This window comes from Denticeps clupeoides, chromosome 19, assembly GCF_900700375.1.
Source record: "Denticeps clupeoides chromosome 19, fDenClu1.1, whole genome shotgun sequence".
Classification (NCBI taxonomy): Eukaryota; Metazoa; Chordata; class Actinopteri; order Clupeiformes; family Denticipitidae; genus Denticeps; species Denticeps clupeoides.
This window is the reverse complement of record NC_041725.1, coordinates 1,678,564-1,702,562: the sequence shown is the minus strand read 5'-3', so window position 1 is coordinate 1,702,562 and position 23,999 is coordinate 1,678,564. Positions and strand designations below refer to the sequence as shown.

The 23,999-nt window shown below is 42.0% G+C and overlaps 1 protein-coding gene across 2 annotated transcripts; it reads right to left on the bottom strand.

Annotated features, from left to right (window-relative positions):
* Window positions 1-299: 299 nt before the first annotated feature.
* inppl1a (inositol polyphosphate phosphatase-like 1a) lies at window positions 300-23,735 on the bottom strand. 2 transcript variants are annotated; one of them, XM_028962391.1, is made up of 28 exons: window positions 23,100-23,735; window positions 16,564-16,627; window positions 16,307-16,448; window positions 15,834-15,927; window positions 15,507-15,653; window positions 14,535-14,625; window positions 14,203-14,292; window positions 13,484-13,582; window positions 12,370-12,520; window positions 11,885-11,991; window positions 11,709-11,811; window positions 11,161-11,357; window positions 10,918-11,035; window positions 9,078-9,174; window positions 7,851-7,989; window positions 7,572-7,671; window positions 6,109-6,197; window positions 5,918-5,999; window positions 5,737-5,826; window positions 5,514-5,627; window positions 5,258-5,434; window positions 4,223-4,378; window positions 4,025-4,109; window positions 3,728-3,826; window positions 2,697-3,211; window positions 2,470-2,633; window positions 2,251-2,384; window positions 300-2,054 (listed from the first exon to the last, which is right to left on the bottom strand). In XM_028962391.1, the coding sequence occupies exons 1-28, from the start codon at window positions 23,270-23,272 to the stop codon at window positions 1,952-1,954; spliced, it is 3,720 nt and encodes a 1,239-aa protein (XP_028818224.1). In that variant the 5' UTR covers window positions 23,273-23,735; the 3' UTR covers window positions 300-1,951. The 2 variants fall into 2 exon arrangements, with proteins under 2 accessions (XP_028818224.1, XP_028818221.1); XM_028962388.1 differs by having other exon boundaries at window positions 2,470-3,211.
* Between the last annotated feature and the right edge of the window lie 264 nt (window positions 23,736-23,999).

Here is a 23,999-nt window from a genome sequence, read left to right as displayed (position 1 = left end):
GCCCAGGTTAAACCTGCAGTGGTACCCGGGAAGGGGATCCCTCTCTGACTCACTCCTTCCATTTTTTCCCCTGGTGTCCAGAGAAAGTCGAGGTATGAGGGGTGTCATCTGTAGTGGCTGTAAAGCTTGCGATTTAGGGCTCTTTAAAAAAGAAAAAAGAAAAAAAAAAAGGCCGCAATCAGCACTGAACACCATGAACTGAACTGTACATGGGACGCGAGTGTCTGTCCTGTCATATGTAGACAAATGTCACAAGACAGGGAAAATATAAAAGGTGACTAATTAAAAAGAAACACCAGGAAGGGAGAAGGTGAGTTTTATTGGCGAACAAATGACAATGAAGTAACTTTTAGCAAACAGGCAGAAATATTAAATTATTAAAAGAACACACAGAGAAAAGCAAACATTACTGGCATACCAACACACGTACAGATAGAGACAATATATATAAAAAAAACAAAACACTGACCAGCACCCAAACAAACACAAAAGGTTTTTTTTTTTTTACTACCTAAAAAAAGTGCTGGTCTTAAAACAAATGCACAGCTCTCTTTTTCTTTAAAATGGAGACAAAAGATATTAGCTTTACAAATGCAAAATATCAATCTCTTGCAAATGCAGTGTGGAATCACGTCAGACTGCATGCATGAATTGCAATCTTTTTTTTTTCTGGCTCAAGAACAGGACAATTTGCATGAACCTCCTAAACAGCAGATGGTGCTGTTCCTCGCTGGATAGCAGACAGGTTATAATAACAGGTTAGGTCACTTCATTTTTAAGTAAGCTACTGGAAAAAACACAGGACCTGAAATATACCCATACAGACCGTTTTTAGGAGGTTTAAGGCACTCAAACAAAATGCTTGTCCGTAAAATCTCTGCGGTCAGAACTCAGACCAAAATCGGTCATATTTTTAGAATTTGCAATTGTACACAAAGTCTGACATGCCTCTGCATTCAAGAGAAATTGATCCATGGTATTTGTTAAGCACATACAATTAGTTTGATCGTATGTGTGCGTTTAAACGCTGTATTTTGTGTGAATAAATACAGCATTTGCCAGGTATTTTCTCTTCCGAGTGAAATGTAACTTTGTGCAACAGTGCACCCTGTTGGTCAAAATAAAAAAATCTGAAAAATGTGATCATGAAATCCTCTTCTAAATGATATTCAGCCTTACTACTTTGCAGAGAGATACCTTTCTTTCAGTCAGAAAGCATTTTGCCTGGACATGTTTAATAAGAAGCAATATGTATTTTATTAATTTTTTTTTTGCATTTATGCTTCAGAAGGGGAACATTTCAGGAACATGATCAGTTCTCCATTTCAGTCATTTACTGTGTAGCTAATGTTTGTTCCTTTCATACCTCCTTTACTTTAATTATAACCCTTATTATTATTCCACAATTTCCATATTATTTGTTTCTTTTGTCTTATATTGTTAAATGTGAATTTATTGTTTATGTTAATTTAGGCCGTGGTCTTCTAATCAGAGGTCTCTGATAAAAATGACACAAAGGCAAGAACTGTTACAAAACTGGACATTTTGTGGAGGCGGTAAAATGTGTCTTGTGTCTTAGCATTTAAATGTGATTAGACACTTGAATTTTGAGAGGATGTTCCCTGGAGAAGTGTGCTCTGTGTGTGTGTGTGTGTGTGTGTGTTTTTTAGAGGGGGTATGGAAGGAACATGTGCAATTCTCACACTTCATTTCCAGTCAGTGTCGAGCTGGCCTATTCCCTTTTTCACTCATAAACTTTAAAACATGCAAGGAACAATAAAATATAATAAAATGCTAATACTAATGACAGTAAACAAGAGCTGTATAACAGTCAGTGCCCTGACGGAAAAGAGCCGAGGAATGTGAGTACGAGCCGCCCTCTTCCTGTCTGCGGATTTGCTCTGAAATGTGAAGCGTTTCTGCTGGTAGTGGTCGCGCAGGAGTTCCCAGCTCACTTCTTCTGCTGCTGCTGCTGCCTCAGGCTGGCAAGGAGAATTGTTTTGTGAATGGGGTCCAGAACTCCTGCCTCCTCCAGGTCTTCTTCAGTGATGTCACTGCAGGAAATCGAACAGAAGAGGTCAAATACTTGTCAGGAATGGAATCATAAAACACAGCAATTTTTTTTTACATAAATTCATTCAAATAATTGATCGGTAATATTATAACATTTGTTGGCTGGTGTCTACTGACACATCTGTGATTATAAACGTTTCAGTGAATTGAAAAACTAGTGTTACGCCCTCATCTCACCTGAGGAACTCCAGGTCATCCCAGCCGTTGTGGAGCAAGCCCTCTTCATAGCGTTCCAGGCCCAGCCTCTGCAGCCACTCCCCAACACTGCCCTCTACTGACAAACTGCTGCTACTGCTGCCCTGCCACATGGCCTGAACAGGAAAACCACAAGCTGAGGAAATCGCAAGTCAGGAGAGTGAGGGGAGCTCAGGGTGAGGGTGAGAAAGGGTTCTGTACCTCCTCAGATAGCTCTTCTCCACTGCTTTCCTCCTGTATGGGCCGTGGGGGGAAGGTTCTGCACCCTTCCTGGACGACCCCCAGCCCTCTCAGGCCCTTACTGCCGCCCCCAACTGCCCCCGCTGGGTACTCCACCTCACTCAGAGTCTTTGCCATCTGCAGGACTGAACATGACTGGTCATCCAAGCCTGAAGCAGCCGCTAATGGCCTGCGGAACTGCGTGTTACCTGGAGGACTCAAAATGGACTGTGTTTCCAGGCAAAAAGCCCCACTCACGGTACTACCAGGAGGCGGCGTGGCTCCCGGAGAGGGGAGGGGCTTGGAGGAGTCTGGGAAAATTTGAGCCTTGCCTTCGTTCCCCGCAGGATAGACTGTACCCTCAGTCATCTCCACAGCGCATTTTGGAAGAGGCGGCGGTGGGAAATCGGGAGGGGGGCGGTTCATGGAGTGAGCGCCTACGTTACAGTCATCTTCTGAGGAGCCCTCTTCACTGATGGCGTGAGCCGCAGGGCGGCCACTACACTGGCTGTGCACTTGGACGGAAGGCGCTTTACTTTTGCCGCTTCCCGCAGCAGCTGAAGCGGGCAGCTTGTTGGCCATCGATGGGAGGGCAGAGCTGAGCAACATCTCGGAGGCGAGAGCAGCAGACTGGTTGGGGACGCCCTCCAGGATATAGTAGGCAGGGTTATTGTAGCTGTTCTTGCAGGTGGTGGGATCGCTTTCAGTCAAATCTTGCTTTGTCCTGTTCACCAAACATAAACAAATAACCCCAAAAATGTCTCTTCTGATACGAAACTGAAATATTAAGCATATGTGGGTGGTAGTAGCCTAGTGTGTAACACACTTGCCTATAAACCAGAATACCACAGTGTCCCAGGTTCAAACCCCACTTACTACCATAGTGTCCCTGAGCAAGACACTTAACCCAGAGTGTGGGTCCCCAGGGGGACTGTCGCTGTCACTACTGATTGTAAGTCGCTCTGGATATGGGCCTGTGATAAATGCCGTAAATGTAAATGTAAGCAATCAGACACTTCTGCATTCCCACAGATCTGTGTGTGTACTTGTAGGTGTATTACACGATTTCAACTTGAGTATGAAAGTATGTTCAGACTGTTAACTGCATCTCACCACAATGTTCACACTTGATTTTACACCCAATGCCTACTTTAATAAAAAGCCAAGTTACGATAAGACTCCATGATGCAGTGTCATAGTCCTTGCTAGTGGGTTAATGTGAACATGTGTGTATGTATACCTGCTCTGTGAACAGTCATCCTTGCGTGTGCTTGTCGTTCTCTCCCCTTCCTCTCCTGATTTCCCAGATTCTCCAGCCACCTTTCGAGTAACAGAGGGCCTGGAGAAATAAAAAGCCACGTTTGAGCATTTCAGTCTGATGGGACGTGACTGGTGGCCTATACAGACACCTGCGTTGTCATGTACGAAAGCAAGACGTGAGACCCGGACAGGTGGTCTGTCGAATAGTTACTGAACACATGACAGCAGTAAACTACTTGTGTTACTTGGAATACAGAATACTGTGCATGCTCCTCACTTGACATAGTCATGTCCACCTCTAGGGGGTATAGTTGCTCTGCCTTTAGGTACTCCGCTCTCGTCCTTATCCACGCTGATCCACTCTGCATTAACAGACCAACCCACACTGTTACTGTCTGGATAATATTACAGGAAAAGAGCAATGATTTCCTGCAGAAATCAGCCAGTGCTTTTACTTTTAGTTCTGAGGACGTACCGTATAATCTCTCTCTGGTGCCCATCCTCTCGGACGGCACTCGCACCCTCATGGAGCCACGGATATTTCCAGTCTCCTCCCCGCGGTGGGACAGGTACGTATGAAACTGCTGAGCTGTGCTGCCGATCATTGACTTCAGCGCCAACACACACTCACCTGCGCACAAACACACATACAGAATACACAATTCAGAAAAAACATCACCTGACCTACAATGGGGGAGTAAACTTTGGTCTAATTTAGAAATGCACATAAAAGAGAAAGTGATTGTGAAAAATGGACAGTTCCACATAATAGGAATAAATTTGTCACTTCAGCCAAAACTGACTTCCAAATTATATATCAAAAAATGGAGAAGCTGTGGCATTTTTTTTTTCTTTGCTACATTTAGTCCACATTTTTTTCCCCACATAATATAGCCACAACATTAATTCTCAGTAGCTCAGTCTTAAGCCACCATGACAGCTGTGTTGAATGTTGACACATGTTGAATGTGTCTGATGATAAACTATATGAACAGTATTGGGCCACAACACACCAACAAGGAGTGCATTCTTGTTGGAAGGCTTTCCACTATTTTTTTCTTGTGGGGATTTGTATTCATTCATTCTGTATTTTTGCAAGTCAGAAGGTCTGCTTGCAATCTTCGTTCCTGTTCATCTTAAAGGTCAGACGGGATTGAGGTTAGGGCTCTGTGCTCAATAGTCACCGAACTCCGCACAGTCAGGTTGGACTAGAAAAGGGACTTCCCCAAACTGCAAAAGTACAAAATGTCTTGGTATGCTGACGAATTAAGATCGCCCTTCACCTTCAAAACTGTCTCACAACCAACCAGACAACTTAGCGATCGGTGGCAATATACATTAATGAGCTTAGTGGGTGACCCATTAACCTGTTGTCCTACCTTGGGCCACTTAATGTTGGGAGACAGAATGTAATTTGGTTCTTTATCTTAATCAAATTTGTGCCACTGTAACAAGATAATCAAAGTTTTTATGATGTTGTGACCAGGGTGATAGAAAAACATGCCCGTACCGTACGACTCGTAGCCGTCCACTGATTTGATGGTCAGCAGGAGGTGCTGGTCCTGCAGGTACTCAATGTCGGACAGGATGGGCTTCAGGGTGGTCAGCTGTTTACTGGACCAGCCCAGGCGCAGGAAGTTCACATTATCGCTGTTCTGAGAGTCGTTCTCATAGCACTTCTTAAACTCTGAGGAAGCATGGGGCAAAAGTGGGTTAACGGGACGTGTCTTTACATCATCACTTCCTGTTCGCCCGAGAGTTCTCACCCTCCAGACACGTGGAGTAGAACTCGATGAAGAACTTTGTCCTGCTGGCAGTCTTCACTATGGCTTCAATGCTTTCAAACTCGATGTATGCCTGCTCTGTAGACTTTGGCAGTCCTGTGGGAGAGAGTAACTCTTACTACTGTTTGTGCAGGAAGGGGAATGTGTGAGAAGGTAAAAGCCACACAAACATGTAACCAGGACGGAGAAAGTGTGGGACACAAACCTTTCTTAGAGACAAATTGAGACGTCACTCCAACTTCAAAGGTTGCAAAAACGGGAGAATGATCGCTGGTAACTATATCATCTGTGCATCCTGAGAAGGAGAGAGAGAAAGAGAGAGATGAAGGTCCTGGTTTTCATCAGCAGCAAAAAGCTTGTTAGCTGGTTCAGGACACCACAATTACCATAAGAGTTGCAAACAATGTGGGTTTCTGGGTATGACTTCCAGAGTATTCGATCACACCAGGATGGGACATTGGTTCTCATCTGTGGGAGGGTAGGAGAGGGAGTAAATTATTTAGCCCCATTATTCCTGTTATGACTGGTATCAATCACTCACAACTGAAACCCCTCCTCCCAACATAGGGACACATACCCCCGTGGCCTTCTGTTTCTGCCACACGTAGGTGTCTCGGGAGCCACGCTCATAGCGATAGGTGGGAGGGTATGAGATCTCTTCCTCAGCTGTGGACACACACAGACACACGCGCACACACACACGCGCACACACACACGCGCACACACACACACACACACACACACACACACACACAGTGGTTTCCAGATTCAGGAAGTAGCATGAGACAGGAAGTTCTGAGATTTAAGTGAGTCAACAAAAATAAATGTGGCCACTTCACTTTAGACAACAGGCAGCTCACTCACTCACATGCTCCTCAAAATCCGGAGCATGAAGATTCAGTGAAGACGGGACTAGTCATGACATCTTGCTCATGTTAACTTTGTGGAATGCACTGTGGCCACTCAACAACAAGTAACTACTCACAGTGAAAATGGAATAAATAACAGCACAGATCAAGCACGGGCTACTTTATTAAAATCATTTATGTTGTTTATGTTACATTGATTATTTAGTTTTATTGGAAGTTGCCCCACACAGACACAAGAAGACACATCTGATTATTGAATTATTTGGCTTTTGATGTTGCAGGCAAGTTCATCAGAACCAAGTGTGCTCTAGAAGAATGAACATGGTCACAGTATGCCACAGTACAATTAAGACAAAAAAAATTCAGTATTGAGTATAATTCACAAGTTGCCACCATACAATAGCCTAAATGCATATAACGCTCATATTAAAGACAGATACGGACTCTGTATTTGAGTACTTTTTGGAAATCCAGATATAACAGTTCAAGGTTTGAACTTTTGACTCTGACTAGTTTCCAGTGTGCCTAAAACGTGTTTCCAACATGTTAATGGCATTATAGGAAGGATGAGGTAGGAGAATTCAGGCAGGGATGCATCGTGAGAGTCAACCGGAGATGGCAGTGGGGGGAAGGATTTGATTGTTCTCTTGTTGGTTTTGTTGAATTGGTCATTTGTTGAAATGTCTGTTGTGTTTGTGTGTGGGGAGATTGTGGGGGAGGATTTGAGTTTTGGGGTTTACTTTGTGCTGGGTTGTATTGCATGTGCTGTCATCTACAAAAAAAAAACAAAGTTTGAAACTGGAGGTCCTTTTTTATTTATTTATTTACATAACTGTTGTTTTTATCATCCTGTGCCTGTGAATACAATGTAAGTGATCAACCTTCTTACAAACACCTTTAGTCTGCAGCTTCTGCTGTAACATGCAATCACACATGTAATGTGACAAAAGAAATAGAACTAAAGCTATGAAATCAAGTCAGGGAAATACCTTAACTCAGCAACTGGCTACTTTAGCCCTTTCTCTCTTTAAATCTCGTTTTGCACAGTAACTGGGAACAGTTACCATTAATTTGTTACACAATGAAGACAATTCCTCAATGGGCAAACATCCCATCAGTGTAAACACACCAGTGTGTGTACGTGGGTGAAGATGCTTTCTGAGAGACTCACAGAACCGCAGGAAGATCTTATTCTTCTCCCTTTCCAGGTTCAGCTGGTCCACCTTCAGCAAGGGGTCAAACTCCTTCCTGTTGATGTAGTTTAGTATTTCCTGTGTAAGAGGACGAACAGAGAATAAGGCCAACGTAAACTTAAGAAACACATTATTCAGATATAATGTACACGTGTTGTGTAATGTGTGTGAAAACATGTTTATATTGGAATGGAGTGCACATTTGTTGGAGTGTGTGTGCTGTACGCTGTACATGTAAGGACTTATTTGTATGTCACCTGTATGTCCATGTCCAAGCGATAGTTAAGGTCTCCAAACCAAAAGAGATGTGTGAAGCGTAGTGAGATGTCAAATGAGCCAAGCTGCTTGTCCCCCAGGGACAGGAGACGCAGGATGTCCAGGTAGTTCTGATTCCGCCTGTACAAGGATCAAAGGAGGTCGGACATGACAAAAATACTGTCATTAACAAGCTGAAGCTTGTTCACTAGTGTGAGGTCAAAGACACACACAAAATAAATACACTGCCTCTCATTGGATAATTACTGCAGGGATGATTTGGTTTCAGATATCTAGCCCGAGCTGATGTAGTGAGTAGCATCTTATTTCTTTAACAACCATGAAGACACATCCTGTGGTCATGGAAAAGATTGGGTTTAGAACGGTCCAACGCAATTGTCTTTATTGAATAAATGTGGTCATCATGATCAGCGATGACTGAAATCAACAGCTGAACTGACTGACAGTATGAATATATCCACATGGGTGAAGTGAATTCAAGGGATCGGGACAAACTGCTCTGTCACTTTAAGCAAAGCATACAGATTGAACTCTGGAGCAATGGAAGAAGGTCAAGTGGTCTGATGAATCCAGATTAACTCTGTTCCAAAGACAAGCACAAAGTCATGCAGCCATCATGTCTAGTTCCCACCGTACAAGCCTGTGGGGGCGGTTCCTGCAGTTGGTCAGGTCAAGGTTCAGCAATGTTCTGTACCTACAGAATGAGGTCAGCTGACCTCCTGAGTGACCAGTTTCTTCCCTGATGGAATGGGCATATTCCACAATGACAAGGAAAGGAATCAAATTGTGAAAGAGTGGTTCAGGGAGCATGAGGCATCCTCTTTACACATGGATGGGCAACCACAGAGTCCAGACCTCAAGATCTCTACAAGATCTTAATAAAAAAAACAAAAAAAAAAAAACACTGAAATACGCCATTTTTTATCTGAAATACGCCATTTTGTTGGAGTCATTTCTGTCACCCAAAATGATCTTTAGTGTTTATACAAACTGAATTTAAAATGGGTGCAGCCCATAGTGATGACTTTCAGCTCTCATTCACTCTGAATTCTCAATTCTATAGTGCAAGTCAAGTTTCCTTATTGTTTCAAACAAAATCATTCAAAACTGTGACAAAATACACAAAACTGCTGAAAATATCAGGTAAATTTGGTAAAACTAAAATACTTTCTGTGTGTATGTGTTTGTTCAAGACTGACTGGCTTCACCTGTGGATCTTTTCATTTCCTGAGGTGAGGTGGCAGTTGACAAAACCAAATGATGTCCCATTGAACATGAAAGACAAACCCACAGCACCTTTGTTACCTGGAGACAGTAGAGACAGGGATTGGATGAGGGTAACATATGAAGGCATAATAATACATCCTTGATTGTATTCCTCCAAGGAAACACTGGTTACTACCACACTTGACTGAGGAGACGACACTAAATGAAAAATGAACAAGACAATGACCCTAAGCACACAACTAAAATACTGAAGGAGTGGCTTCACAACAACTATGTGACTCTTCTTGAATGGCCCAGCCAGAGCTTGGACTTAAACCCAATTGAGCATCATTGGAAAGAGCTAAAAATGGCTGTCTACCAACATTTACCATCCAAGCTGCCAGAAATGGAGAGGACCTGCAAGGAGGATCCCCAAATCCAGGTGTGAAAAACTTGTTGCAACGTTCACAAATAGACTGTGGGTGTTTCTACTAAATACTGAGCAAAGGGTCTGAAAACTTAGAACCATGTGATATTTCAGTATTTCTTTGTTAATAAAACTGTGTTTGTCTATCAACATGGGGTGCTACATGTACAATAATGAGGAAAAAATGAATTTAATTATTTTAGCAAATGGCTGCAATATAACAGAGTGAAATCAACTGTAAAATCAGTAGTTCTAGGGACAGTCCCCCTGGAGCAATTTAGGGTTAGGTGTCTTGCTCAGGGTCACAATGATAGTAAGTGGGGTCTTCTGGTTCACAGGATAGCTACTACCAAACGAAAGGTCAATGCTAAGTAGCTGCTACAAATAATGACAGACAGACAAAACAAAACATGAAAAACGACTCTCTCTCTCTCTCTGGTGACAAATGCTTGATCTGATAATCTCATTTAACTCCACTGATATACAGTACAGGCCAAACGTTTGGACACACCCTCTCATTCAATGTGTTTTCTTTATTTTTACATTAGTAGATTCTCACTGAAGGCATTAAAACTATGAATGAACACATGTGGAGTTATGTACTTAACAAAAAGTGGAGACCTGGCCTCCACAGTCACCGGACCTGAACCCAATCCAGATGGTTTGGGGTGAGCTGGACCCCAACAAGTGCTAAACACCTCTGGGAACTCCTTCAAGACTGTTGGAAAACCATTTCAGGTGACGACCTCTTGAAGCTCATCGAAAGAATGCCAAGAGTGCAAAGCAGTAATCAGAGCAAAGAGACTAGAATATAAAACATGTTTTCAGTTATTTCACCTTTTTTTGTTAAGTACATAACTCCACATGTGTTCATTCATAATTTTGATGCCTTCAGTGAGAATCTACCAACGTAAATGGTCATGAAAATAAAGAAAACACGTTGAATGAGAAGGTGTGTTCAAACCTTTGGCGTGTACTGTAGCTGCACAAATAATTAGGTATGTATGATATGTTTTAAATTGCTAAAAAAATATACAGCTTTGAATTTTCTAATTACTGATTTAAAACGGCCCACCCAAGATAAAAATCTATCTTGTGTGACTGTGATTAATTCTGACACATCCCTAGTGTGTGGGCCACAGGGTCAGTTGTCACTTTATTTGTTTAGGTTAATATGAAAGTTGTTTCATATTATTGTGTTACAAGTGATGTTTGGAAGCAAAAGATGTGTGAAAGACAGTGGGGCTGAAAAATACTGAAGGTGCCCTGCAGACAACGTTAGGGAGCCACTGTTAAAAGTAAAAAAAAAAAAAAAGGTATATAATGGCTGGGATGAAAAGAATTCGGACTTTTGAATGTTAAAGGGATACAACATTAGATGCTGAGATGTTAACATTAAGGAATGGTGTCCCCACCCAGAGTGTTGGCGATGCCAGTCTTGACGCTGGACACTCCTACATGACTGATGCGGTTCTCGTGTTCGGGCTTCACCAGAACCACAATCTTTATGTTCCACAGCGTCTGTACAGCAACCTAAAGCAGAGAGGGTGGTGACAGAATTGACAAAAGCAGGAAACAGTCACCAGTGCAAAGGCTGTCTCTCAGTTGCCACAGATTAATTGCGTCTCTGCTGGCTTGAAAGTGATGTGGGAGCTCACAGGCTTGAAGTCGATCTCTGTGTTTTCTCTGAGGGCGCTGCGGAGCGTCTCCACCCACTCCTTGTCACAGACTGAGTTCTCCTGTGTTCCAAACACATAGATGTCATGAGGGATGTTCACGGCCATCTCATCCAGGGTTTTCCCCAGCCCCCGGGAAAGGACCCAAGAACCCATGGACTTGGGAGACGGGACACTACCTACAAATCAAAGGAAGAATTCAGTCTACATGCCACTTAACATTTATTTATACACTTTAAAATGTTTTAAAAGCCATTTATTTTATATATGCAAGCCGTTTATCCAGTGTGTGCATATGTTAAATCATTTATCATTATCCATAGAGAATAGCTGAAATATGTATATGGTTTAATTTGAGGAAGCAGTATGACAAATTCAGCTGACATTCAGTTGGCCTCATATAACATCCCTTCAATTACAACTCATTTGTGTTTTCTCACAGGACTAAATCAAACAATACATTAAGTAAATGACTGGTTTTATTTGTGTGTTCAGTGCTTATACGTGTGGGCGGTGTGTGTTTTCCTCACCCATGTTCCATGTGCCAATGAACACTGAAATCATGTCCGGCTCGTCCTGCTTGGAATGCTTGTTCTTCATGAGCTGCAACAGCTGGCAGAATGCTTCCCTTTTCTGATGGAGAGATTAGAAACGGGGTCTGCATGTACTTGTTTGTTGGTGGGGTGTTGGAGCTTGGATTGCTCACCTTGGCACTGGTAAATATGAAGTCTTTTCTTTGACTTTTGTCCTTTTCCTTTTCAAACATTATTCCCAGTTTATTGGGCACCCGCTGAGACTTGATCAGCTGCCGAACTGCAGAAGATCAAATTCAAGTGATTTAAAAAAAAAAAAAAAAAAGTGCACACTCACACAAAGGCAAATACTATAAAATCACACCTTGTTTTGGCTGAGTCATCTGAAAATTTTTCTAAATAAGTTGCACAACCCAACTACTCAATGCAGTAATTTGCCTACAATTCTATTTCAATTTTATTTACTGTCAGAGTCTGCAAAGACCAGGTCATCTCCCTGACACACCCCAAGTGTCTTTCATAGTTTCAATAGTGCAGTATTGGAAGCTTTAGTCTGAAGAATGAATTCATTGCAAATTGTGCAATTAATCTGTTTATTTCAGTTTATTAAAACAGTCTGAACAATAATATGATTAATCTCCCCATGTCCCTTGCTTACTCTTGTCATGTGTGAAGGTGTTCCAGTCTTCCTGAGAATCTCGGATCTTTCTCATCACAACCAACTTTCCCGCTTCCACATCCACTGACAGCGTGTATTTCTGGGATTTCCCGATCTTAGTGAGGTCTGCTAAGTACACATCCAGCTTCACCTGCAGTCACACAAGAAAATCGGGATAGTTCGTAGGTAAGGTGATATCAGGATTTGCAGAAATAAATAGGACAAAAGAAGAAACTAACACAGTCTTTTATGATATCTACACATCTAGACAGGAGAAAGTAGCATGTGTGAGGGCTGTCAATTATTGGACTCCTCCCTTTATTATGACTACAAAACACTTTATCTGGTAGTAGCCCAGTGTGTTACCCCAAGTCACCCACTCATTGTGTTCCTGAGTAAGACACTTAACCCTGATTGTCTCCATTGGGACTGTCCCTGTAAATACTGAACGTACTCTGGATAAGGGCATCTGATAAATACCGTAAAATCTAAATGGATGTAAAAGTTGAAAAAAAAAAAAAAAAATCTAGATTTAGTTTTCCTCTGTATCCACAGTCAATATGTTGCTGCAACCAAATGTCTCTACAAAACTCACAGTATGAGTTGTGACCTTGTTCTCTTCAAGGTCACCATGGCTCAATGTTTCAAGAGATGGAATCCCACATGCTACCTCTGGCACGTTACATTAAGGGCATTTATCAGACACCCTTATCCAGAGTGGTTTACAGTCAGTAGTTACAGGGACAGTCCCCCTGGACACACTCAGGGTTAAGCGTCTTGCTCCGGGACACAATGCTAGTAAGTGGGAATTGAACCTGGATCTTCTGGTTCATATGCAAGTGCGTTACCCACTAGGCTACTACCACGCAGTTGGAATGAACTTTGATGACCTCAATGACAACCAGAAATTCAAGCCTTTATAATCTCAGCTCTTATCTATCGTATAAATGAGAGCATCCAGGTCACCCAAAAGGATGGCATTTCAAATGTTAAGTAATGTAATGTATGACAAGGGTGTATCTTCTGCATTTCATTTAATGCTGTAGACCAAGGAGCAACAGGACATCCAACTAATGGATAAAAGAGAAGTTTTCTAGGGCGTGTTGTACATTACCTCGAAAGCCTGCACCGGGATAGTTTTAGTGTGACGCGTGGAGATCTGAGGAGAGATGGACGGAGACGTGGCACTCATTTCCTGCAGAGCCTTTAAAGCCTGAGAGACACACAGAACAACAGACAGGTAGAGAGAGGGCTGACACTGAATACACAGATACCGACGTGCAGGTTAATTAATCAGATTCTAGCAAGGGCTGCATGATTTCAATATTTGCAGTGTTCTTACTCTTAGAAGTACAAATATGAGCATTGACACATGAGGAGTCCCCTCAACATTACTTTATGCAACTTAAAGGTTCAAGATGGCAACTTTATCTATACAGGTAGAACAGATGTTTCTCATATAAGAATTTGCACTTGCTTATGAATAATAATTTCTATTCTTGATATTCGTGTTTCAAAATGTTCTATTCTATTTGTGTTTCAAAATGTTACATAGCTTCATAGTACCAGACGATCCAAAGATTGGTGACAACAAAATGTGTGCTCTGCATTTAACCAAATCACCCTAAGGGGGGGAGAAGTGGGCAGCCATGAGTAGTGTGTGCAGATCAAGAGGCCCTGATCAAGGGGACCTCAGCAGCACATTGGCGTAACCTTCCGATTACGGGTCTGCTTCCTTGCCTGCTAGGCCACTACATTATCTTGCTTTATGGTGAAGGCTTCATTGTGTGTGTGTGTGTGTGTGTGTGTAAGAGAGCGAGAGAGAGAGCATACCTTCATCTCTATGGAAGACAGCAGGTCTTTCAGGATGGCCAGTTTGGTGACCAGGTTCTCCAGCTCCTCATCTCCTCCCTGAACCACAGACTAAAGACCGAGAGAACAGACCATCTTTCATTCAGACAGGCTGAATATTGCTGTCAAGAAGACCCCCCATTCTGCCAGCTCTGGTGGTTTATACAGTATAACGCTACCTTAAGAGTGTGGTTTCATACAAATCACTCAGCTCTGTGATTTCCTTACTCATTGTGGCATAAGGTATATCTGGGATAATAAAGTTATGGGCTTGTCAGAGTGATGGTAATGAATTAATGAACTGAAGGCGTTACCTGCTGAATCATTCTGGAGACCATTGAAGCGCTCTGCTGGTCAAAAACTTTTGAAAGAATCTCCAACCCTGCTAAAACCTTATCCACCTCACTACAGACAGAGAGAGAGAAGATGAGAAGAGTTTACATGCCAATGTATGTGTGAGCTGCCAAAATCTTTGTTGTGAAGACGTGTAGCAATGCTCTGTTTAAGTGACAACATAAAGCTCTTATGAAATGAAACACCAGCCATTCAGACTGATCCTGTATACATTTGTCACTCGGTAAGGTGCTCTGTAAATGTAAATTAGAATTTGCTGAGCTCTTCAATCAGTAGTGACAGGGACAGCCACCCCGGAGACCTTCTCAGGTACACAGTTATAGTAAGTGGGGTTTGAACCCATTAAGCTACAACCATACTGAGATATCACACAGAGTTGTCACCTTTGCAATATATCAGTTGGTCAGGTGGTGTTTTTCTTGCTAGATATTGCAGTCAACTGGAAGTGGAACTTGCAGGGTGAGGTCACAAAGTTGGACAGTTCTATGATTTGTGGGGACATTGTGGACAAGGCCTTTATCTGCTCCAGCATGACAGACTGCACAAATTGAGGTCCTCCATGGATATAGAGTTAGACGTCTTCATAGAAAAATACAACACGCTCAGCAATCTAATATTTTGGCAACAGCATACAGACTGTCAGTGGTTCTCTAACATGAACATACAAAAATATCTGGGTTTCCAAGTACCGCCACTATGCCACCAAAAACATTAGTGTAGGCCTATTTAACTGGTTTACACATTTTATTCCTATTCTGAATATTATTGACAGACATCCTCTGTCAATACTTTATACTAATATATCCTGCAATTACGTATTACTATATTTTGTTATAGTTATTAATGTCTCGTCTTCATCACGTCAAAAAGGTTAATTGATAATTCTGCATATGTTGTTCTAATCATATTTATGTGCGTGTTCATAGGAATACCCATGAAGTCTCTTGCAAGAAGACACCAGTGTTTTGTTGAGATGGGGCAGGCTGCTTGATCCCTGCTTCACTGCTTCCAAATCCAGCGCATAGCTGCCTTTGAGGTACTCATGAGAGATGGTAGTCAGACCATTAGCGGCAACCACACTGAATTAAAGAAAAAGGAAAAGAAAAAAAAATTGATTTTTTACAGTATTATTATTGATTGCTCTTTTTTTACGGTAAGGCAAAGCATCAACAAAGTATCTGCTGGTATGGAATGTTAGAAAGGACTGTGGTTTCTTCTGTATATTTCTGGTTATAAAAGGGTGAAGAAGGGGCCACTACCAGTCAGATGACAAGTCCTGCGGGACAGTGAAGCAGTTCGGGCCACTGGTGGAGGCAGTACGAGGAGGAAGTGGTGGCTTCTCATCTTCCCCATCTACAATAAATAAAAACCAGAAGATGTTCTGTATGCATCCCTCACTCGATTTGCTGTAAAATGATGTAATGTTCTCTGTAAGGTGCAGTCCTCAGCAAGACCAACTGCACTCAATTTGACTAAGTAGCAATTAACAACTGACACTATGCCACTGCTGCTGGTTTGAATACAATAAAAGACACCGGTGAAGAACATTTTCATCACTGATGCTGCAGATGCTGGCTCTAAACAAACAAGCTAAAAAAAAAAAAAAAAAAAAGTCACTAGATAGGCACTAACCAGGAAGTGTTGTTGCAGCTTTTAAACTGACACAAAACACACACACGCTTCCACAGGGCATGTGGAAGCGTGTCGGGGAGACTTGTGCGAATGAGGTTACCAGAGTAATCTCTCTCTTCTGTGCTTTCTTCCCTCTCTATAGGGAACAGTAGTGTGGTCACCAGTCCTTGGCCAGGCTGCAGGTAGAGCTGAATAAGGTCCGGAAGAGTCTTGAATCTCTTCGGCTGAACACCCTGAGACGTCTGAACATAATTTACAAGAGACAATGGCTGGTCAAGAAGGTGAAGTGAAAGGGCTTATTTGACATTTCTCTATCCCAGCTGTACACACACACTTACATAAAACTCCTAACTTTACCTGGACTGCAAGAAAGCTCTCCTCATCAGGTAAAATTCGGTATGTGTGAACATGTTTCTGATACCTGCAGAGAGAAAAGGGGGGATGAGTGCACATCCAACACACACAAACCACAAAAAAACCCACTGGCGCAGTTGAAGTATTGCTGGAGATAAGAAGCATCTTAAAAGGGTAGCACTTCACAGAAGTGTCATTTATATCCATAGTTGATTAAGTATGACTGGGAGACAAAACCAGGAACAAATAAGATAAAACTGCTAATAATTTCTCTGTGCTTTGTTTTCCCCACACAAGTTTGACTAGAGAACCTGTTGGTATCCGAGGGGCGGTAACATTCAACATGAGTCAAGAACAAACAGGAAATACATAAATACAATATAACAAATAAAAATAATAATAAAAATGTGATGGGTGCGAGGGGTCAAGCATGATGCAGTCTAGAAAACTACAAGTCAAGACTGAGGTCAAGCTTCATGAGACAGAGTGGGAGAGAGAATATCCAGTTATGAGGGCAAATCAACCTGTTGGTGCCAATCAAAGAGCTAAGCCTCCAGAACAGAGGAGTTAGTGGCTGAAATGCATCTGTTCATGTGCGAGGACACACACACACACACACACACACACACACACACACACACACACCCCTCTGCTCCAGTTCTGTTCATAATTTCACTAGTGCCAGACACAGACTCACTTTCTTTCTCTTTCTCCTGATACACATTCACCAGATGCACACAAACAAAATCAAACTGAAAGAAAGTGTGGAGATTTATATATTTAACCCTTTAAACAATAGTTGTAAAAAAATGTACCACAATAACAAATTTTAATCCCCCCTCCAATTATGTCATCTGTATAATTCAGTAAAATAAACCAATATGTTGGTGTGACAAGTTCAACCTTTGCAACCTTTATGTTACGAGTCCATATCCTTACCCACTAGGCCACGACTGCCGATGAATTTCTGAGAAAATGTCAAGAAGACTGATCTTTTCTTGGGAAAGTTCTGGCTCGGGGTGTGGACAGTCAACTCAAAATAAATGAAAATCTTTCCCGAGTCAAAAGCCATGCATGAACAGAGAGTACTAACTCCTGCTCAAGACGAAGGACACAGACCTAAAGGTGGAGGATAATCCTGGCCAAATCAAAGCAGGGCGCTTCCAAGGACCACAAACACACACGCCATGAACAAAAATCACAGATTTCAAACCTTTCAGCTCTGCTTCTCTCCCAGACACTTCTACCCCCCGCCAGCTCAGATGAAAAAACTACCGTAGATCACCACAGTAAACTCAATCTGATTTCCATCTGTCTAGAATACTCCGATTCATTAATTAAAAACGTAAAATTGAGGTTGAAATGTTTACTGCTACAAAGTGACTGTCTTCGGTCTTCTTGGGTAGGAGTGTGACTATGAGAATTATTGTAATTATTTGCATTTCCTCCTCATCCCACCTCTTTAAAGGTACAGACAGAAAATCTCATTGTGGGACTGGCTAAAAGTGGCTGTAATTCTGCACCACAGCTGGATTTCGGAGACTTCAGATATAGTATTAGGGGACCACTAAGACTGATATAGTGGTCCCCTAATACTGGCTCTGAGACGGAGACGTACCTTTGAAATTATATGACCCTGGCTCTGAACATTCCAGCCTAAACCTTACATCAACTGAAGTAAACGTTCATCTTTTCATAAGCCCTGATTAAAAAGTAGCAGTGAGTCGAATGAAAAGATCTCTCCATCTGTTCACTTCCTGCATGTCACATGGTGTGCAGACTGATTAGGACGACAGAAATATTAAGAGTGCAGAAATAAATGTCTTTTTCATTCAAATAACAGATACATTTACACTTTTTACCAGACACCCTTATCCAAAGCACCTTACAATCAGTAGTGCCATGGAACAACCTACAACCAGTGCAAAACAATGTCTAAAGCCAAGGGTTTGACTTCAATAACACAAATATGCAAATATGAGTAGCTGCTGACAATGCAAGTTCAAATAATGTATTGCGTGATCATCAACTATATATATATTTAACATTCAAATCTAGTTAATTCAGAAAAAAAAAAAAAACTTACAAACCCAACGCGTAAAAAGACGATGATTCACTGTAGCGTTTTTGTGTGTGTGCATGTGTGGGGTTCTGTCCATGTGGCATAAGCTGAAGAAGCAAAGTGCCCCACCCTCTATAATTTAGAGTCTGTAAAGACTGGAGGACACAGCACACACACAGCCACACCCCAGCTAACTCAAACAACCCTGATAAAAAAAAAAACCAACAGCAAGAGGAAAACTCTGTTCATGGACAACAAACTAATATTCCAGGAGCTGTAATATTCCAATTCCTCTTCATCACTGGCCATTATTACTGAACCGGATGCCAGACAGACATAAAAGATCTATGTAATGATGTACAGACATGACCTGATGCCAAAATGGGGGAGAAGGTAGAGGGGAACATTTTTCCTGCCGAAAATCATAAAATCATAATAGTGTTTAGGAAAGAATTATTCAGAACACTCATATTGAAAATTAAAGCCGATATGCGGCATAATACCTCTGACTGGTTTTAGGTTTTCCACAGAAACGTGAACAGCACTATCTACAGGGATGTAGAGTAAAACCTAATTTCTCAATGGTGTGACTAAAAACGGGTCACACGGGTGTGACGAGGCGTTTGAGGGGAAAAAAACCCCAGACTCCTTGAGTTTCCCTGTGGTACAAACAACAGACACATATTAGGCCCAATCAGAGATAGTGAGGAGCAGGACCCACCTCTGATTGGTCATGGTCCAAATATTCCTGTGCGTTGAAAGTGCATGTGATGATCTGGGACATTTAAATGTGACTAATATGGGAAAAAAGTACGAAATTTGAGATGGGGCAAACACTTTTTCACACCACTGTCACATACTGTGACATGTACAGTTCACTGAAAATGTAAAAAAAAAAAAAGCTGAAATACAAGATGCTGTGTACCATCTGTGTGGATCTCATTGTGTTAATAATTCAGCCAAAACAACCAGAACTGAAAAATATTGATATTTGATGTCCCTGCATCAATACAACATAGCCATGTAAATATCACAATATATTGCTGTATTGATGTTTTGTAACACCCCTAAGAACTGTGTTGTTAAATGTGATACGGCCAAAAATATATGTGCACCAGTGTAAAAAGTTAGTCTATTCGCTGCCACACTGCACAGCTGTCCTTAAATGCATTTAAGGACAAAGCACATATTTGCACTGTCAAAGTAGCATTCTAAAGCAATAAGATAACATTTCAGAAGTCTACTGACTTTGCAGGAAGTCAACATGCAATCTTAGATGTCCATGTGATACCAAACCTTTTTCTCTTTCTGTCTTTCATGTGGTCTCCTCTGACTTGACTTGGCTCTGTTGGACTAGTTTGGGTTTTGTTGCATTCTCATAAACCTTTCCTGTACAGTGTTTTAGCACCAAAAATATGGAACGCTAGAAAAGAGCTTGGCACCATTAATTCCAACTTTCAAATGCATTGTCTTTTAATTCTGCTCAATAAATAAATTTTGATTTGATACAGCAGTTCAAGCTGTTTAACGGGGTTTTGGATCGGCCATGTCATTATTCAGCCTCTCCTGACCTTGTCTCTGGTTACTTCTGGTATTTCAAGCACCGTGATAACAGGGCCCTTATAAACACAACAAAAAATCTGAACAAACTGCAAAGTGTCTACAACTTTTCAGTCATCATGCTGCTCAAAATACACAACAATTTGCAGGTTTTTTTGATGTTATGGTTCATCCACCATTAGCCATGTGGTGATCGCAGATATGAATCCATTCACTTTTTTTGTTTCTAGAAGTAAAGTTTAAAAGCAGCGCGCTGTATTTGGTGATGTTCACACAGCCTATGGACTTTCAGACACATGGTCAAAAACAGGAAGTTTGACACAATGAGGAGGTTGATTCTGGTGGTTTGTGATTTCCCTAAACTACAAAACTCATCTCTCTGACCTAAATAAACCTTGGTTGAGTCCTTGCATGAAATCTGTTCAAAGGTGATTTGCTTAGCAACCATGAAAATTTGAGAAAATCACCAAGGTTGCTGCTACTAGATTTGGTAAACGGGTCAATAATTTCCATTCACAAATAAATGGCAATTTAAATGCCAACCATTACACAACACTGAAATTCACTGGACTTTTGAATGCCTTGTGGCCCACTTTTGCACACACTTGTGGCAAACATAGTGACTGTCAAATTCATCAGGTCACAATTTGATGGTACATGATGAATGTCACAGGATCTGACTCCCAAAGAATACAGCAGAGGTCCAACAAGCAGTCCCTTCAGGAATACACAATGTTGCACCAATTAATTCAAATTCAGCCAATCAGCACAAAGTATTTGAGTTTTGCACTTTCGGGAAATCACATCAACTTTTATTGCAATTTTGACCTATCGCAGCACTTCCTGTTTTTTGAGTCACTCAAACACAATCAGTTTACTTTCTCTCTGCTGATTGGTCAGCTGTATCATGGCGGGAACAACAAAAGTAAATACAGGAAGCAGATCTGCAGTTGTGGACTATTTGCATGAAACTGGAGGGACATGATGGAAGTAAATTTACATGGGTTGGCTGTTGCCCTTTACCACTTTTGAAAATGTATGCTGAAGCACTGAAGTCGCATAAGACAACACAGGAGGTGGCGTGCATTAATCATATGGAACTGAAGAAAAAAAAGAAAAAAAAAACGTCTAAATTTACACTTATTACATAGTTCTGAAATCATGTGATAGCCTTTGGTCCGGTTTAAGTTTTGTACGCATTCCCAGCAGGCAGAAGGCAGGCAAGTCGGACCAGGCGTCCACCTCTTTTTGTGGGTCTCGGTGCGGATGTTGTGGTGCGCACCAGAGTGCGATATAAGTGTTCACACTGGACAAAACAAACCGCACCAAGAGGGGAAACAAAGCGGAGTTCAATTGAGGTCTATAGGTGCGAAAACGCTGTAAGTCATGGTGTCACAGGCACCTGAAACGCTGGTTCGGGGTACAAGCGTTGCAGTTTTCAATATGCCATGGTCACGTGTTTAAAAAGTTAAAAAAGTTGACATGTGAATTTAAAACTCTGTGGCACAGGTGGTAGTTTGAGGTAGTCTGCTCCGTACCACCAGGAGACTGAGGCAACTGCTAATATTCATAGTGACTGGGTCTGTAAATTAAATAAAACTAATAGATAAATAAAGAAACAACACTTATTCATATAACAATTCATTATACTAACTGATAGTTATGCATTCACCATGGATACAGTGAGGTAACCCATCATATTCAGACTCAAGCCTTAAGGGCACGTCATTGTGGATGTGGCTTTGAATTGTGAAAGGATGTCATTTTAATGACAAAGCTTGTTGACAATATGATATTTTTTATATTTTTTTTACATTTATCAGACGCCCTTATCCAGAGCGACTTACAATCAGTAGTTAAAGGGACAGTCCCCCCCTGGAGACACTCAGGGTTAAGTGTCTTGCTCAGGGACACAATGGTGGGATTTGAACCTGGGTCTTCTGGTTTATAGGCGAGTGTGTTACCCACTAGGCTCCTACCACCCTTGTTAACTAGAGAGCTGGCTAGCAAGCAATTCATCACAGCTGACTGGCTAACCACAGCTGACTAGCTAACTTAATAAAGTTAAGCATGGTTAGTAAAGCAAGGTTTGTGAATTAATAGAAAATTAAACAGTGTATGCTACCCTGGTAAATAATTTACCCACTGCTCTGTGCAACTGAAATAATATCACATTTTTAACCCTTTTTGTGAGCCATATTCCTATGGTCAAATGTTGCTTTTGACTCAATTAATTTGCACCCTTTGCCTGAATATATTACACCAAAACTGTCCGCTCTGTTTAAAATGTAAATGTTCTATTGATTGAAAAGAAACAGTGGAAACTCCACGAAGACCCACTTGGATGACACTTATCATTAGTCTCTGTAATATAGACACCATAAATCAAAGATCGGCATATGACTACACAACCAATATACATCAACAATATTCTGAAAACAGTAAAACTCCGCCTTCGCTGAAAAATAATTGATTGTTTTATGCAAATTGTACATCAGGAAGGGTCTAATTGTTTAAACACTTGGAAGAATTTCATTGAATGAATAATCTGTGGTGGACAAAGACGAGGTCAAATGCACCTCTCCTCACGGCAGAGGTTAAGTTTAGTGTCAAAGGTGACCGTGAGGTCCTGTTTGCTGTGTGGGGATTTTTTACTCCAATCCGATCTCATTTTTCCATATGGAAAAAATTACATAATAACAAGTAAAGTTGACTAGACAGCGCGGATAAATGTAACGTGGAAATTGAAACAAACTGAGAAAGTTATATACACTTAACCAATAGTTTCCAGTAAGATGTGATTCTGTGAGCAGAAAACGTCTCTGACTTGTTGCAAATGGATGTCGGGCCTATAAGAACTCTTCACACTCTTCTTATCGGAGTAGTTTGTGAGTAGCGCAGATTAGAGGCAACTTACAGCACGCAGAGGGCGTAGGCGCCGCTCACGCTCTCGCTGTCCCGCACCAGGAAGCTCCCGTCCCGGGCGGCCCGGGCCAGCAGCTCCTCGGCGGCCGCGCGGCTCAAGTCCCGGTGGTACCAGAGCGGCGGGGCGCTCCCGGCCGGCGAGGACACCCCTCCGCCGCCTGCCATCGTCGGACGGAAATTTGACTTTTTTTTTTTTTGCCCCTCGTAAAAGAAGCCGTTCCGCGAGGGTAAAGGCGACCGGAGTTCGGGGTAAAAGTTCGGGCAGCGCTACAGCTTCCTGGTCGGTTCCTGAAAGGCTGCCATTGAGGATCTTACGGAAATGCGCGTATGGAAATCCATCAGGGAGCGTCGCGGCTCTGAGCCCCGGTCTCCGCGCCGAGTCCAGGGGGCTAAAATTAGCCGACAATGCCCCTCATTTCCAGCCGTTCGCGAGTGGAAACGTGTCGGGGCTTTTCCCGCTTTCGCTCTGGGCCACAAGTGGAATTTGTTGACGACTCTTCGCGCAAGTTGGCTTCTTCGACCGAACTCTCCGACACGTTCAGAAAACGGGCCGACGTTGCCCTCTAGCCAGCAGCCAGCGCAAACGGCTGCTTCCCGTCCCGGGTTCCAGGTCGGGAGCCAGTCCGTGTTTTACTTTGTCCCGAACGACACATAAATCCCGGACTGAGGAAAGGTGGAAAACGTGGAAAATCCTGACAGGAAGTGACCCCCCGTTTCCATTCAATAAACAGGACCACACTTTTAAAATAGTATGCACCTAGGTTATATAGATTGAATACAAAAAAATCTAATAAACACAACATATATTTTGACGTTCAGACCAGTATGGGATTAGTGCAAACATGGTGGGTATTGCTAAAATAACTATTTTTTTAAAATATCTGTACAGTAA

Coding starts and splice junctions, on each gene's coding strand:
- inppl1a (XM_028962388.1), bottom strand. CDS start 23,272: ATGGCAGGCGGCGGAGGGGTGTCCTCGCCGGCCGGGAGCGCCCCGCCG. Junction 6,000..6,108: donor AGAAACAGAAGGCCACGGGG/GTATGTGTCCCT, acceptor ACCCTCCCACAG/ATGAGAACCAATGTCCCATC. Junction 5,628..5,736: donor TCAATTTGTCTCTAAGAAAG/GTTTGTGTCCCA, acceptor TCTCTCCCACAG/GACTGCCAAAGTCTACAGAG.